At 40.1% G+C, this 16,307-nt stretch overlaps 1 protein-coding gene across 6 annotated transcripts in view; it reads right to left on the bottom strand.

Annotated features, from left to right (window-relative positions):
* The window catches only part of PRICKLE2 (prickle planar cell polarity protein 2), a 349,626-nt gene that overhangs the window by 87,507 nt on the left and 245,812 nt on the right, over window positions 1-16,307 (bottom strand). For all 6 annotated transcript variants that reach the window (XM_019624096.1, XM_019624097.1, XM_019624098.1 and 3 more), the window contains one exon: window positions 4,354-4,537. In XM_019624096.1, the coding sequence (XP_019479641.1) occupies window positions 4,354-4,537 (184 nt within the window). The remainder of the gene's footprint in view (window positions 1-4,353; window positions 4,538-16,307) is intronic.

The raw sequence follows: 16,307 nt of genomic DNA, 5'->3' as shown, positions 1-16,307 counted from the left end.
CAATAACTTCCTCCTCCCAAATACACATTTCCAAATGTCCCCTAGTGGCAGTGGTACCACTCCAGGTTAGAAACTACCGATGGAGAACTATACACTCATTCCAAAGGAAAATGCGGATCTAAATACACTGATTGAGAAAAATCTCCACAATACAAAAATTGGAAAAAAACCCCAAAAAGTCACAATAAGTGGATAGTGTCATCATATTTTTGTCCAAAATAAAACGGAAATGTATTCCTACATATGCGTAGATACTTGTTATATATATGCAAAGAGGTTTGGGAAACAATTTTCTTTAGTTGGTGGAACTATGAGTACTTTTAATTTTTTCTTTTTTCAATGAGGAAGACTTCCCTTTAGAAAATGAAAAAGCAATTTCTGTATTGGAGAACAAAAGGTGACCCACCCAGCCTACTCCTCATGCCACTCCAATTTTTACTTTGACTTGGAGGGTGGGGGTTGGGGGGCAGATAGCAGGATCTGGTCTCTGCTCAGTCGGCATGGGATCACCACTTTTCACTCTGCCAAGAATTCTTGACTGTCACCTTACAAGGCAGTTGCTATTGTATTGGAGCTACAACATAGTGGATATTCAATAAGTGTTGAATCGAGCTGTCCTTTTTTTTAATCTCAATTAGGCCAGAGTTTTGCTGATAGATACTCCAGGTTTTAACATTGCTTTCACCCAGTGGTACTCAACCCATCCCCAGAGAGACTGGGCAATGTCTGGAGACACTTTCGGTTATCCCAATGTTGGGGGTGGTGGTGTACATTACTGGCATCTAGTGAGTAGAGGCCAGGGATGCTGCTAAACATCCTGCAATTCATAGGAAGCCTCAACAGCAAAGAACTGTCCAGTCCAAAATGTCAACAGTGCTGGCTTGAGAAACCCTGCTCCTCATTTGCCTTTCTTTTAGCTTGGTAAATATTCTCCAAATCCTTGCTGAAGTATTATGTGCTGTAAATTTATAACCATAGCATCTCCAGGAGACAGGGCACATACTATTAACTGTTTCAGCCTGAGGGGGAACTGGAGCCTTATTAATAGCTTCAGATGGTCCATCAGGGCAGACTCGTTCTCTGTTCTGCTACCACAGGGCTTGGCTCTCTGGATGACATGGAACACCTTACTGGGAGTAATCCAAGGCAAAAAATCTGAGCAACCTGCTGATGACTTTTCAGGCCAGTCATTAAAAATCACAAGATAAGTGCCTGTCCTTTCTGGCATCATCTGTTATATTTATCGTTTTTTCATACTATTTTAAGAAAGTGGGGTTGTGCAGCTAGCAGATTTTCCTAAAATTAAATGCCATCTTCAAGAACACCTCCCCAAGTGGGAGGTGACTTTTGTTTGCATTATATTTAATTGAAGGCATTTCTCAGAAGAAACAGAATCATAAGAGTGTCACCTGAAGATATATTAACCAACTCCACAATCAGGGAGTGAAGTGAAAGGTTTCAAACAAAAATGAAAGCACTTTACCCTCAGCCCTAACTAGTCTTTAGTATTTTGCCTCCAGCACAGAGCATTTTAATGTTCATTATAATTTCTCTAGATAGAAAAATGGTTTTTCTCAAACCAGAGACAACTAACATGAATTAGTTATTAGTGAATTCTTATTAGGGCAAGGCATTTTGGACTCAAATATTTTTAATCTTAGAACATACTGCACAGGTTTTTAAAATGTTTAAACGTATAAACAGTTCCGTAACTCATAAACTTCAAAAGATCTCATAATTTAAAAATTTGAAGCCCATTTCTTTCATGCAACATGATCCCTTCAAACATCTTTAATACAGACTCATATTTTATTAGGCAAATACAAAGCCCTTCAAATAGCTGAAAGAGATAGTCTCTCTATGGAGAACAACTTCCCTTTCTAATCATCTGTGTCATATAGGTTTGAGTAAATGTAGGGAATAAAGAAAACCATCCAAAGGACAATAGAATTATAAAAGATAGGAATATCCTTTCATCTGACATAACTTAAACCACTTGTTTAAGAGCAGTAAATCAATTTCTTGCAAAACAAATAAAAGAATGTTGTTTTATACTTTCCAAAGACATTCATTTCAGATGAGTCAAGTGGCCTCCAGACATACCATAAGCGCTCACTTTTTGAATTGATGAATTTAACTAAGACCCAGCTCCTGCAATTGTCTGTTCTCTTGGGTCAATAGAAAATTTTCTCTGAATCTGAACATCATTGAGTGATGTTTAATCATCTTAGAGAAGAACCTACCTATGCAGGGAACTGAAAACAGCTTAACTTTGGAATTAGAGGGCTCAATTTAGCAGGAAGCACCATGAACAAAAGAAAGAGGGGTCTCCTAGAAAGAAGCTGCTGAAAATGAGATTAGCAAGAAAATGAAACAAGCTTACAGATGTATCCAGGTGTAAAAACTCACTGGGGGTAGAATGGTGATGTCAAATAAAGATATTCAGTCACCCACCACCTCATTTGAGTTTCCAGACAAACTCAGTCAGATACTCTCATTTTTCTTAAACTTACTCTTTAATAATACAATCTTTACTGAAACAGAAGAAAATCAAGATATCACCTCTTCCTACAGAGAAAAAGCTCTTATTTCTTTCTGCTAATATCCCAACAGAGAATTTCCTTCAATTTTCTTGGAGATTATTCCTGTGAATGTTTCTAGTCTAAGATATTTTCTTCATGGTAAGAATTAGAACAGAGATCACAAAACTGAAGTGCCTGTAGGGTAGGAAGGTTGTAACACAAAGGGGTGAATTGGGCTGAGGCTGGAGTGACTTCGAGAGATCACGCGCCTTCTAGCAAGAAAGGCCAGCACTCAACTCAATGGCCAGACACCCATCCTGACAGAAATGAGAGTCCAGATCTTCAAATTTTCAAGATATAAATATGAACTTTTTTTTTAAATTAAAGTTTATTGGGGTGACAATGGTTAGTAAAATTACATAAGTTTCAAATATACAATTCTGTAATACATCATCTACATAGCACATTGTGTGTTCACCACCCAGAGTCAGTTCTCCTTCCATCACCATGTATTTGATCCCCTTTACCCTCATCTACCACACCCGTCCCTCCTCCCCCTCTGGTAACCACTAAACTATTGTCTGTGTTTATCAGTTTTTGTTTCTTTGTTTGTTTGTGTTGTTCCTTTGTTGCTTTCAGTTTCATATCCCACATATCCGTGAAATCATATGGTTCTTGACTTTTTCTGTCTGACTTATTTCGCTTAGCATAATAATCTCAAAATCCATCCATGTTGTTGCAAATGGCACTACTGCATCTTTTCTTATGGCAGAATATGAATTTTTAAATAAAAATCCCTAATTTTTAAGTATTAGTAACTAATTCAAAAATTTAAACAATACTTTGCTGGCTAAACAAATCCTGCCTGTGTGCTTGATTTCATCAGCCAACTTGCAACCTTCATATTGGAAGAAGAAAATAAGAAGTGGCTAATCAAAGAGATGTTATCAGGGTTCCACTCTTAAGTTGTTGGTGAATTCTTGAGTCTTTCTGAATCATAAAGAACATTTTCTAAAAGTATGATCACATCTAAAGTTCCTAACTTAAAATTTCAGAGCTTTTTAAGCTTCAAAACATTCTGTCAGACACAAAAAAAGATCTCCAGAGCAAGAAACTTTCTGTGTCAAAGGAAGGGGATAGTGGTCAAACTCTTAAGATTCTGGTAAACCTGTCTCTTAGAGATCCACAGAGAAGAGTGAAAATATCCAGCCTACAGAAGGGGCTTCTAAACCAACATTGAGGCTGGTGGATGAGAAAATTCCAAGTACCACACAATGCAAAGTAAAGGCTGTATATCACTGAGAAAAAATGCAGTGAAACAGAAAGAAACCTAGTTCATCTCATCAAGCCAACAATATTTACAGCTTACGGGTAGTGCCAAAATATTTCAGGAAATGCCAATGTCTTTCTTTGTAAAGCAAGGCCAAACGTAATATTTAACACAACATATGCCACTGGGAAGAAGAAGGTGAATCCCTATTTCCTCACTTTCCTTTACAAAGAACCTTAACATTAAGATTCATGGCCAGTGGAGAACTCCCCGTCCCTCTCCAAAACTGAATGTTTGAAAACCAACATTTCTCATGAGTTTCCAGACAATCTTCTGTTACCAGTTAATAATGGCGATACAGATTAGGAATGGCCACACAAGGCTAATTTGCATTTCTCTTCCTCATTTCCTACAGCGGCCCTGGATATCTTCCACCCACGGAACCCCAACCTCTTTTCTGAATCATCCCAGTCAACTCTTCCTTCTCAGCTGGAATGAGAAAGGATGGACAAGACAAAGGTAAAAGCCAAACCACAATCACCCTCAAGTCAAGAACAGTACCTGTTCAGGCTTCAGCCCTGGTGGGACCCAGGCGTACTCCTCCAGGGCGCAGCCTGAGTCATCGTCCGAGGTGGAGTTCCTCTGAAAGTCAAACATGAGTTTGCTGACGGTCTTCTCCATCTCCAGGGGCATCACTGTCACCATGTGCTCCTCCTGAGGGCACTTGCAGTGCAGACAAATCTTCCTGCAAGAAGCAAAGGCAGCAGGTGAGAAGGAAGGCAAAAGAAACCAGGTTTTCTACTGGTCTGTCAGTCCCCAGTCCTTGGATCCCAAACCATAAATGCATTCCTTGGCAACTGACTTTTGGCAAAGCATCTAAAGAAGTGTACCACGGCACACCTGTCTTTGTGGAGGCGTGACACTGTGCATGTGGAAATGTCGTGAAAGGTCAGAGAGCACCAGGTAAACATGCTAAGGATATTTCACCATGGACCCCAACCTTTCCTTCAGTCCCAAGAGGAGTGTCAAAATATCTTATTTTACTAGGTGGAACACTGGATATGGACCATGACCACAATTTCTTAGACTACAATAGCAATTAGACATAATACATATGCTGACCAGAAATATTACCAGTACATTTAACAAATATTGACAACGTACCATTTTTATAAAAGGTGCCTAGACCTATATAAATGGAAGTAGTTTTAAGAACCGTAGGTGAGATTTTCTTTAAGAAGAGCAAAAATATTTTTTCCCCCACCAAACAAATCTGGTCCTAAGATTTCATGGGAAAGGCATTTTTACCTCCATGAAAGATCCACGTAGGTTTGAAATTCTCATTAGAAACCCAAATCTTCCCTACATTGGTCATTTTTTTTTGTTTTTGATGTACAAGAACATCATGCATGTGAATTATTTCAAAAGGTAGCAGCCAACAATAAAAATCTCTTCCCAAAATTGAACATTTCTTTTAAGGTTACCATCTGTTCCCTTTTCCATGGCTATACAAATGATGAAGCAATAAAAAGGTTCATGTCAACAACACAAAAGCATTTCTAGCTTCTACCAATAAAGTAGAGAAGAAAAAAAATGGAGGAGGAAGCTTTTAAGCAAATAAGCCATTATACGGGTACTCTCATCTGCATGATTAGCTTCAGTGGCACCTTACAAGGGAATGAAGAACCCATAATCCTAACCCCCACATGTGCCTGAAATTTTTTATAACAGCTTTATTAAGATATAATTCACGGACCATAAAATTCACCATTTTAAAGTGCACAATTCACTGGCGTTTAGTATATTCACAGAGTTGTGAAACCATCACCACTGTCTAATTTTAGACATTTTCATCATCCCCCAAAGAAGCCCCGTGCACATTAGCAGTAACTTCTCACATTCCCATCACACTAGGTCCTGACAACCACTCATCAGTTTTTGTCTTTCTGGTTTTGCCTACTCTAGAAATTTCACATAAGTGAAACCATACAATAGGTAGTCTTTTGAAACAGGCTTCTTTCACATAGAATATTTTCAAGGTTAAGCCATGTTGTAGCATGTGTCAATCCTTCATTTACTTTATTGTATTATAATATTCTATTGTATGGATGTAATAATAATACATGTTGTCTATCCATTCATCAGCTGGTAGATAGTTAGATTGCTTCCACTTTTTTACTTTTGTGAATAATGCTGTTCTGAATATTTATGTACAATTGTGTGTGTGTGTGTGTGTGTGTGTGTGTGTGTGCGCGCGCGCGCGCGCGCAGATGTTTTCAATTCTCTTAGGTATATACCTAGGAGTACAATTGCTGGGTCATATGGTAACTTTATGTTTAACAATTTGAGGAACCGTTAAACTGTTTTTCTAAAATATATGCACCGTTTTACATCTCCCCCATCAAGGAATGAGTGTTCCATTCTCTCCATTTCCCTGCTACACTTGTTATTGTCTTTCTTTTTGAATGTTGCCATTCTAGTGGGTGCGAAGTGGTATCTTATTGTGGTTTTGATTTGCACTTCCTTAGTGGCTAATGATTTGAGCATCTTTGTATGTGCTTATTATACATCTTTGGAGAAATGTCTATTCAAATCCTTAGTCCATTTTAAAAATGATTTGTCTTTTATTATGTTGTACTCATTCTTTATATATTTTCTGGATACAAGTCCTTTATAAGATATATGATTTGCAAAAATTTTCTCCCATTCTGTGGGTTGTCTTCACTTTCTTGATGATGCCTGTTGAAGCACAAAAATTATTGATTTTGATGAAGTCCAATTTATTTTTTCAGTTGTTGCTTGTGCTTTTGGTATCATCTTTAAGAGACCATTGCCTGACCCAACGTGAGAAAGATTTACTTCTGTATTTTCATCTAAGAGTTTTATGGTTTTAGCTCTTATAATTGGGTCTATGTTCCAGTTTGAGTTAATTTTCATATATGCAGTCCAAGTTCATTCTCAAGTAGCTATCCAAATGTCCCAGCACCATTTGTTAAAAAGTCTGTTTTTTCCCATTGAATTGTCTTGGCATGCTTGTCAAATCAATTGCTCGTAAATGTAAAGATTTATTTCTGGACTCTTAATGCTATTCCACTGATCTATATGTCTATTCTCATGTCAGGACCACACTATCTTGATTACTGTAGTTTTGTAGTAAGTTTTGAAATTGTGAAGTGTGAGTCCTTCAATTTTGTTCCTCTTTGTAAAAATTGTTTTGGTTCTTCTGGCTCCCTGGCATCTGCATCATAAAATATAAATTTTAGAATTAGCTTGCCAATTTCTGCAAAGAATCCTGCTGGGATTTTGAGGGGTTGCATTGACTCTGTACATCAATTTGGAGAATATTGCTCTCTTAACAATATTAAGTCTTCCAATCCATGAACAAAGGATGCCTTTCCATTTATTTCAGCCTATTTTCTTTCAGTACCACTTTGTGGTTTTCTGTTATAAGCCTTGAACTGCTTTTGTTAAATTTATTCCTAAGTATTTTATTTGTTTTGATGGCATTGCAAATGGAATTGTTTGCTTAATTTTGTTTTCAGATTGTTATTGTATAGAAACACAAATGGTATTTGTACATTGATTTTGTATCGTACAATTTTGCTGAATTTGTTTATTAGTTCTAACAATGTGTGTGTGTGTGTGTGTGTGTGTGTGTGTGTGTGTGTGTAAGTACTTGGGATTTCCTATATACGAGATCATGTCATCGCGAATAGAGACAGTTTTATTTCTTTTTTCCAATCTGATGCCTTTTTTGCCTTTGTCTTGCCTTACTGCCCTGGCCAGGACCTGCAGTACAATGGAGAATAGAAGTGGTGTGTATGGACATTCTTGTCTGGCTTCTGATCTTAAGAGAAAGCATCCAATCTTTCATGGTCAAGTATGCTTTAGCTTTGGGCCTTTTGTACATGCCCTTTATCAAATTGAATAAGTTTCCTTCTATGCTAGTTTGTTGAGTGTTTTTATCACAAAATGGTGTTGCATTTTGTCAAATGCTTTCTTTTGCATCTATTGAGATGAGCAGTTGGTTTTTGTCCTTATTCTATTAATGTCTCATGTCTGAATTTTGACACCAAAATGTACTGAAGAAATGAAATCAGTTTAGTCCAGCTAAATTAGGCTTGTCAGATTTCCCACTTCCTGCTTTTTATCAGACTGAAAATACACACAGACAGAATGCACAATTGGATCTGGTTTGCATCTCCAAATTCAAAGACATTTCATCCAAACCATGGCTGTTCTTTTTAAAATAGTCAGAGCTTATTTTAACAGTAACTAATTAATCAGCTACTGTAAAGAAGTCAGCGGTATTGGAAAGTGGTCAGGTTTTTTCACTCCAGAATTTTTTATGCCAGCTTATGACTTAAGGAAAAAAAAGTTTTAGTGTGTTTAAGCAAATTTAGGTGACTAATGGTTTTTACTAGAAAGACATACTTGAAAAAAAAAAGGTACAGGAATTTTTACCAAATTTAGACTCCCGAATATTCATCAGTGACTCTTATTCAGCAAGTCAGGGAAAAGCACACCAGTTAATGCTGGACGGATGTGATCTAATGAATTAAAGCTCCAGGAGAAGGAAAAAGACAAGAAGAAAGCAAAACACAGAATTACAGACCTGATCCAGGAATCTGATTCCAACCACAGAATACCCTTTACCTCCTGAACAACAAACACATTCAGAACGATCAAAACCAAAGAGGAAAAAACAAGGAAAGAAAATAAAAATGGTCAATCAAAAGCATGAGGACCTTATGGATTTCTCTGTTAGCTGCCTGCTTTCCATTCCTCATTTATAATTAACAGGCACTCCCATGGCAAGGCATTTTTATTTGCAAAGAACTTTCAACCTTTGAGTGATTCCATGACAGCCTTTGGAAAGACTAATTTAATAGCTTCGGTTTACAAACAGGGAACCCAAGGCCGGGACGCTCAGAATGGAGCGGGGGGTCAGAGGTAAAGCCACGGGGATTTCTCCCTATCCTCTGGTCTCTTCCCCTCCCCATACCCACACCCCACCAACCCTGGGTAAAATATACACAGCAACACTCAACAGCTCTCTCTTTCGACACACTGATTAAAGCTTTTCAGGAGTGCATAGGGAAATATATGATTTGGCTTTTTTTTTTCTTCCAAATAGACATTTATGAAAATAGAACCTGCTAGTAAAGCAAGATTTCATTTTTTTTTAAAATCCAACCATATAAAGCATGCATTGGTTTCATTCTGTCAGAGTTGACATTCTACCTGCACATAATTGGGTTTGTGAATGACAAGTTTCCAAGAATAAGGCATGATTTAGATTGCAGAGATCCTGCATTCCCCCTTTCTTCCCTCCCTCTACCCAGCAACAAGCCCTGCAACACCCCACCCCAAAGTTGCAGCTATGCATTAATTCACTTCCCATTCAGAAGCCACCATCTGCTCTGCCATGGAATACAGTGCCTGCAGGTGGAGGCCCTCTTTTTAACCATCTCAAACTACTCTGGTCATCTGCACCAGTGACCATATTTGAAGAATGACTAACAATTTTTACCAATTCACTTACTTACCATGACATGGAGGAGTCATTATAAATAGATTGGGTGTGTGTGGGGAGGAGGGGTCTCATCCTTGAGATGTTGACAAGCTATTTACAACACTGAACTCTGAACCACCATGTCTTGTTTTGTGTGAGAAGTGATAGGATGAAGGCAATAAAGGGATCTTCCTTTCTAATATGACTTTGACAAGTTCAAATCATCAACTGTAGGATTCTAGGTTTGGATGAGATTGTAATCATCAAGTCCTTTAAAAAATTTTCCTTCTCACTCTCTTTCACCCACCCCTTTTTTAATGAGAAGAAACATTTTTTTTGCAGAACTCATATGTGGACGTATATTCAATAACATAAAACAGAGCTGCGCAAGTTGATGTGAGAGAAGGAGACCCTGAATTTAACTTCTCTCAAGCTCAACCTTCTTCCCAAACTCCAGGCATTTTCACTGTCTTCAAGTCCCAAGGCTCCAAAGACACAAGTCTGTGGAAGCCAGCACATTGCTTTGGATTCCTCAAGGTCATTTCCAGTACTTATCAAAATATGAAGTAGTAGGTACCCACTAATTGGATAGAAGACAAAAAGTAAATAAACTGGGGTTGTCAATCACTTCTAAAAGACGAAAACAATTCCTAATCATGAAGCTCTGCATGTAAATAGTGATTGTGGTCATGGGAAGCTGTGTATCGGGTTGCCAAGACATTACAGGGAGATGCCTGGGGAGTGGTCATGTACCCCAGTGACTTTGATTTGATAGGTCTGACCAGGGCCCAGAAGTACATTTCCACCAGCATCCCAGGCAATCCGATGCACATTGGAAGACACTTTTCTGTAGCCAGCCTCCTCATGAGAAGGAAGCACCTGAGGCAGAGTATGGTCTAAAAACCAGCGTTTGTTCTACCAACATACCTGATGGTCTCAGCAACTCTGGGCAATGTACGTTTGAGAAACCATTCCAGGGGGTCTATGCCAACACCTCCCAACCACCACCGTATCTTAAACTCTTACATCACTAAGCCCACCTGTCATTCAGCTGGGTACCCACTGGGGCATGTGGGTGGCGGGACTACACCAGCCCCCAGAATGGTGTCTCTCATTGCCAGCCCTGCCATCTGTCCTCCAGCCTTTCAGCTCCCCTGGGGTATGGGCTTCTCTGTCCCAAGTCCATGGCCAGATCAGGTTCAGGCCACTGTATGCACAGGGTCAAGGGGCAAGGTGCTTGAAGAGTGGCTCAGCACCAACACCAGCTAAGTGATTGATGAGAGGTGCAGAATGCGGGACTCCCCATGGCAGCACTCCGGGCAGCTGGAATCTGGTGTGGGGAACACACTTCTGTTAAAGACAAAAGGCCAAAATCACCCAAGACCTCCATAGCTTTTTGCGAAATAACAGATGTGTCCTAGGTATTTAAATTCTTCCAAGACTCCACCTCACTGAAAGCAAAGAACAACTGCTTTTATTCTTAATAAGTGGAAAAGAGAAAATCTTTTTCTCCTTATTATAATTAAAAGTTAATGCTTCCTTATCCTTAAAAAAGAAGCAATACACAATTAATATATAAAAGGATCAGGAATTACAGATAAGCAAGAAGAAGAAAAATACTTCAAAACACTCACAATCCCAGAGATAATCGCTGTTAAACAGAAACAGCTGTTGGTCCTCTTTTTCCCTTGTGTTAAGAAACTGGAGACAAGATTTCATTCTATGTGTTCCTCATCAGCGAGTCCCAAGAGACAAGACTCTGGCCTGGAATGACAAGACATGAGCCAGAGCCACCCACATGTGCACACTCAATACTTGCAGCAAAGAGTATGCATTATTCAACCCAGATAAGTGGGTTTGTTTTGATCTGGTGCCCTGTAGCAGCATCAGAAAATTTATTTACATAGCCTGGAAGATGCCGGCAACATGGGAATTTCATATATATATATATATATATATATATATATATATATATATATATATATATATATATATGGGTATCTCAGAGTTGAGTTAAGTTAGGTCCTCCAGATAAAAAACATCTGAAAACCAGATTTCAACATCTATTGACTTTCAATTTTCTGTGCAAGTGGGGAGAGATGGGGCATGGATAATTTAAAACCACTAAGCCTTGCCTCTGAATTGGGTCTCTGTAAATCAGTCACATGCTCTCAATGCTGCAATAACCTACGTCACCTCGAACCACCTAAGGGACCCATCCTGGCAGGACGGGCTTGGGAGCAGCTGGGCAGGAGCCAGGCTTTCTCAGTTGGCTCTGCTGCCCAATTCCCTGGGTTTCCAATGACAGCATCAACTTTTCACATGCATGCAAAGCACCAGCCTCAAATGAACCAAACATTACTCTGAGCGTCCTGCCCTTTGGGAACGCCTTCCCCGGGCTTTGGAAGGTAAATAAATATTTTGGGTGAAGAGAGTTTTTATTGGGTTGCAAGCTGCCCAGGAATAAGTGAACATAGAGATGGTAACGGTACTTTAAAAAGGCATGGCCCTGCTGTGAATAAGTGAGCCAGTAAGAAATGGAGGCAGGGTCCCCTGCCCTAAGATATTGCTGAGATAATCCTGCCCACGCTGTGAATAAGTCAGAGTCGTCAAAACTGATCTATCCCACAGAACACAAGCTGTTCCTCTCCCAAGCTGCACGGGTTACAGGATCACACGACCCACACACAGGGCTTGGGCTTCCACCTTCCACATCCCCACACAACACAAGTGGAGGATCAGAATGTTAGAGACGAAAGCAAATGAGAAATACATTGTGGAGGGGGCCTGAAATGAAATGAGGATGCTTCCAGAGGTGAAAGTCTGCCCCAAAGGACCAAGGGCTCCACACAGCAGCTCGGACCTCTAGGGCCCTGACTCCTGTCTCTCCGTTCCAACATGCGCTTTCATACTGCAGGACAGCGGGGAAGGTAAACGGTGGCTGCATTTCTACTATTACCACAATTTCTTATATTTATGGAGGGTTTATAATCTTCACATGATTTTTTGCATAGTATTTCTCATTTATTCATTCTCACCAGTCTTATAAATTTGGCATTGTTTTCCATTTCACTGATACAAAAATTTAGGCTATGAACTCATAAGCAACTCGACTGAGGTTGTACTCATTAGAACCTGTGTCCCCTGACTCCAAGACCAGTGCTCTTTCAACCACCTTGTGTTAAGTAGAGTGGCCAAATCTTCCTTCTTTTTTCTCTTCCATGTACCTTTCCATCCTTCCCTCCGTCTGTCCATCCATCCATCCCTCTGTCCATATTCATTGATACAGCCAACCTACCAACCAAGCAATCATCTAAGCAGACAATAGTGATAAGCATCTACTGTGTGCCAGGCACTGTACTGAGATGTTGGGCATGTAGCAGTGATTAGGACAGACAAGACCTCATGAAGCTTACAGTCAAGTGAAGAAGAGAGACAACAGTCAGGTAACAAATAGATAAACTTGCCACTTATAGGTTGTGAGCAGTGTCATGATGGAAAGGGACAGGGAGGTGGGCATGGATCACGACAGGCCTCCCCACTAAAGTGACCGCTGAGGTGTGACTAGAAGACTGAGTATGAGGCAGCTCCGAGAAAAACCATGGAGAGAGTTTTCCAGGCACAGGGAAAGCAAGTACAAAGGCTCTGTGGTGGGGAAGAGGGCAGTGGGAATCATTCTCAGGAGGTGGTGTGTGGCCTCTCCTCTCCCATCATTGTCTGCACTGATGATAGTGACCAAACTGGCTAAGCCACTCCCAGTTCCAAAGCCCAAGCACAGATGTAAAATTTAGGGGATGGCGATATCTTAGTGGGCATAGGAAACTTCTTCCATTCTAATGCCCTTCACCTTGGAGTTCTTATATCCCTCTGTCTTGATACCCAGGCTTCAGCGTATCCTGTTATTTGCAGCCTTACTGGCTCCTTAACCGCCTCACCTCAGCCACAGTATTCTGTTTTTCCCTTTCTGGCAAACACTAAGTCTGAATGAGGGACCCAGGCATGAACCTTGACACTTGCCATGTCTGGAAGCAAGATGCCTATCTCTGTGAGAAAGGAAAAATGGTTTCCTAATAAATACAGAAGCTAAAGGATGGAGACCACGGCAGGGCCAGCTGGGTGTGAAGCTGGGTGTGCTGAGAGCCAAAACCATGCCGCCTTGCCCTCTCCAACCCCCTGCCCTCCGCCTGGGCTCCAGCGGCTCTGGCCATCTGCACCAAGTGGAGCTTCTTACCCCTGGCGCTGCCAAGGTTGGTACAGGATAATTCTCAGTGGCAGCTGAAGATGTCAATTCATATTTCAATGAAGAAATATACAGTGTCCTACTTTAGATTAATTTATATTGTAATTTTTGAGCAGTGGAAACACTGTCTTTTAAAAATGAGCCTCCTGGGTGATTTTTCTTATTTTGAACAACTCTTACCATACTTTGATTTATAGGTATGATGTCTCAGCAATTGAGGGACAATGTCGTAGACTGAGTTTCCCCAGGATCAGATCCTTGAAAGGTATCTGAGCATAAGGAAGTTTGAGGGGTGATCTCAAAAAGTCTTGATAGGGAATTGGAGAAGGGAAGTAGGGAAGGGAATGATGCCAACATAAGGCGAGGTAATGAGCCGGCTAATAATTTCGGGCAACTCTGACTCATTTCAGTTGACATGCTATGGAAGATGGCCTAGAACATTCCTGAGAGATGTCCCACTGGAGAGTTAAGGATGCAGGGGTACTTATCCACCAATTCCCAAAAGCCACTGGGTGAGGACCACTCCTGGGGCCCTCTGGCTAACCCACATGCAAGACAGGCAGACTCAAACAAAAAGCTGGAGTCCCCACTGTGGCAGGAATCATGGGTACACAGTACACCGAATGGCGAATGCCGAGGCGGAAGGAGGGAATGCTAAAAATATTCAGCTTCATTTATTAAACAATAATTCACAGGATATCTACTATGTAGTATGCTTTCTGATAGGTGTTGCAAGGAATTAAAACCACATAAAACAGTAAGGGGTCCCTGTCTAACTACGGCACAAAGATACAGCCACAAAGAGCTAGAGCATAACTTTCCAAGTGAAGAGTACTTGTGGGCATAGTGAAGAGAACGTCCTTGTTCTGAGATGACAGATGCTGACATATATACAAGTAAAGAATGATGCCTGCAATTTATGCTCAGATGTTTCAGGAATAATAATAATAATAATAATAATAATAATAATAATAATAATAAAGTGTGAATGTGGGGTAGGTGGAGAGAAAGAGAGAGAGAAACAGAACAAGCAGTACAAATGTGGCAAAACATTAACAATAGAGACATCTAAAAGGGTGTATGGACATTCATTATATTATTCTTGTAACCTCTGCCTAACATCACAATTTTTCAAAATAAGTTTGAAAACAAACAAAAGTGAAAAGTACTTTTATTTTGACGTATGCATCCCTATGTTTACTGCAGCACTATTTACAACAGCCAAGATATGGAAGCAACCTAAGTGCCCATCAATAGATGATTGGATAAGGAAGATATGATGCATGTATACAATGGAAAATCACCCGGCTGTAAAAAAAAAAAAAAAGAATGAAACCTTATCAGTTGTGACAACATGGATGGACCTAGGGTATTATGGTGAGTGAAATAAGTCAGGCTGAGAAAGACAAATACCATATGATCTCACGTATATGTGAAATCTAAAGAACAAAATAAACAAATAAAACAGAAATAGACTCATAGGTACAGAAAATAAACTGATGGAGGGGGGTTGGGGAGCTTGGTGAAAAAGGTGAAGGGATTAAGAAGTACAAATTGGTAGCTGTGAAATAGTCATGGGGATGTAAAGTACAGCATAAGGAATATAGTCAATAATACTGTAATAAATACATATGGTGCCAGGTGGGTACTAGACGAGTCAGGGAGATCACTTCATAAACTATATAAGTGTCCAACCATTACGCTGTTCACCTGAAACTAGTGTAAAATGATACTGAATGTCAATTGTAAGTAAAGATAAAAATAATTTTATTTTTATTTTATTATTTTATTTTATTTTATTTTATTTTATTTTATTTTTATAACTGAGCCATCTTTTATTTTATTTTATTTTATTTTATTTTATTTTTATAACTGAGCCATCCTGCCACCTGTTGGCAGCTCAGCGGCAGCTCAGCTCGGGATGGGACTCAAACCGCTGTTGCTCAGAGCTCACACTCTTGAGCGAGCTCTTAACCAACTGAGCCACTCGGCCGGCCCTAAAGATAAAAATAATTTTTAAAAAGTACTTTGATTTTGTTGTTAGGTCAATTATTAATAGAAAACCTACCATGTGTCAGGTACTGTGCTACTGAGAGTTCCTATTAATGAGACATCAGAAAGGGCCTCCTTGAGGGAGCTGCACCTGAGGTTGCTGAGCGGGAGGCTGCTAGGCAAAAAGAGAAGGAAGGAGTATTTCTAACAGGTCAGTAAAGGCACAGAGCTAGAAGGGATCATGGTGTCTTCAAGACAGTGACAGGAGTCTAGGATGGTGACAAGATCGCAGCTGGAGAACTACACACGCAATCCATGTGAAGGCGTTTTGATTTTATTATAAACATGTTCACAGGCCAGTGAGTATCTGCCTACCAAACACCCAGAGAGCTAATTCAGCATCCTGATGAGTAGACAGAGGGAGCCCTCAAAGGAGACGAGCTTGGCCACTGATGGTGTCTCCATGGCAACACCACTACCTGCCTCACTGCATTTCTACCGAAGGCTGTGTGTATGGAGAGAAGCTCTGATTTCCTTAGCTGTACGTCAGACCCACCACCCTGCTAAGAATAAACCAAGGTAGACAGGATGGTAATCCTTGTGGATAGATTCCTCCACTTTACTTTGTCCAAAGAATAACCGTGACTTTATGGCATGTATGTTTTTGCTTCATTGGACATTTTGCACAGCACGTTCCTAGAGCTCCCCCTCTGCAGATGAATCCTTCAGGGGAATAGTTTCTGAGGAAATGACTGCAACAATTCTAAC

The sequence above is a fragment of the Hipposideros armiger genome, unplaced genomic scaffold (genome assembly GCF_001890085.2).
Source record: "Hipposideros armiger isolate ML-2016 unplaced genomic scaffold, ASM189008v1 scaffold_578, whole genome shotgun sequence".
NCBI lineage: Eukaryota > Metazoa > Chordata > Mammalia > Chiroptera > Hipposideridae > Hipposideros > Hipposideros armiger.
The sequence above is the reverse complement of the archived record's forward strand: the minus strand, read 5'-3'. Positions and strand labels throughout refer to the sequence as shown.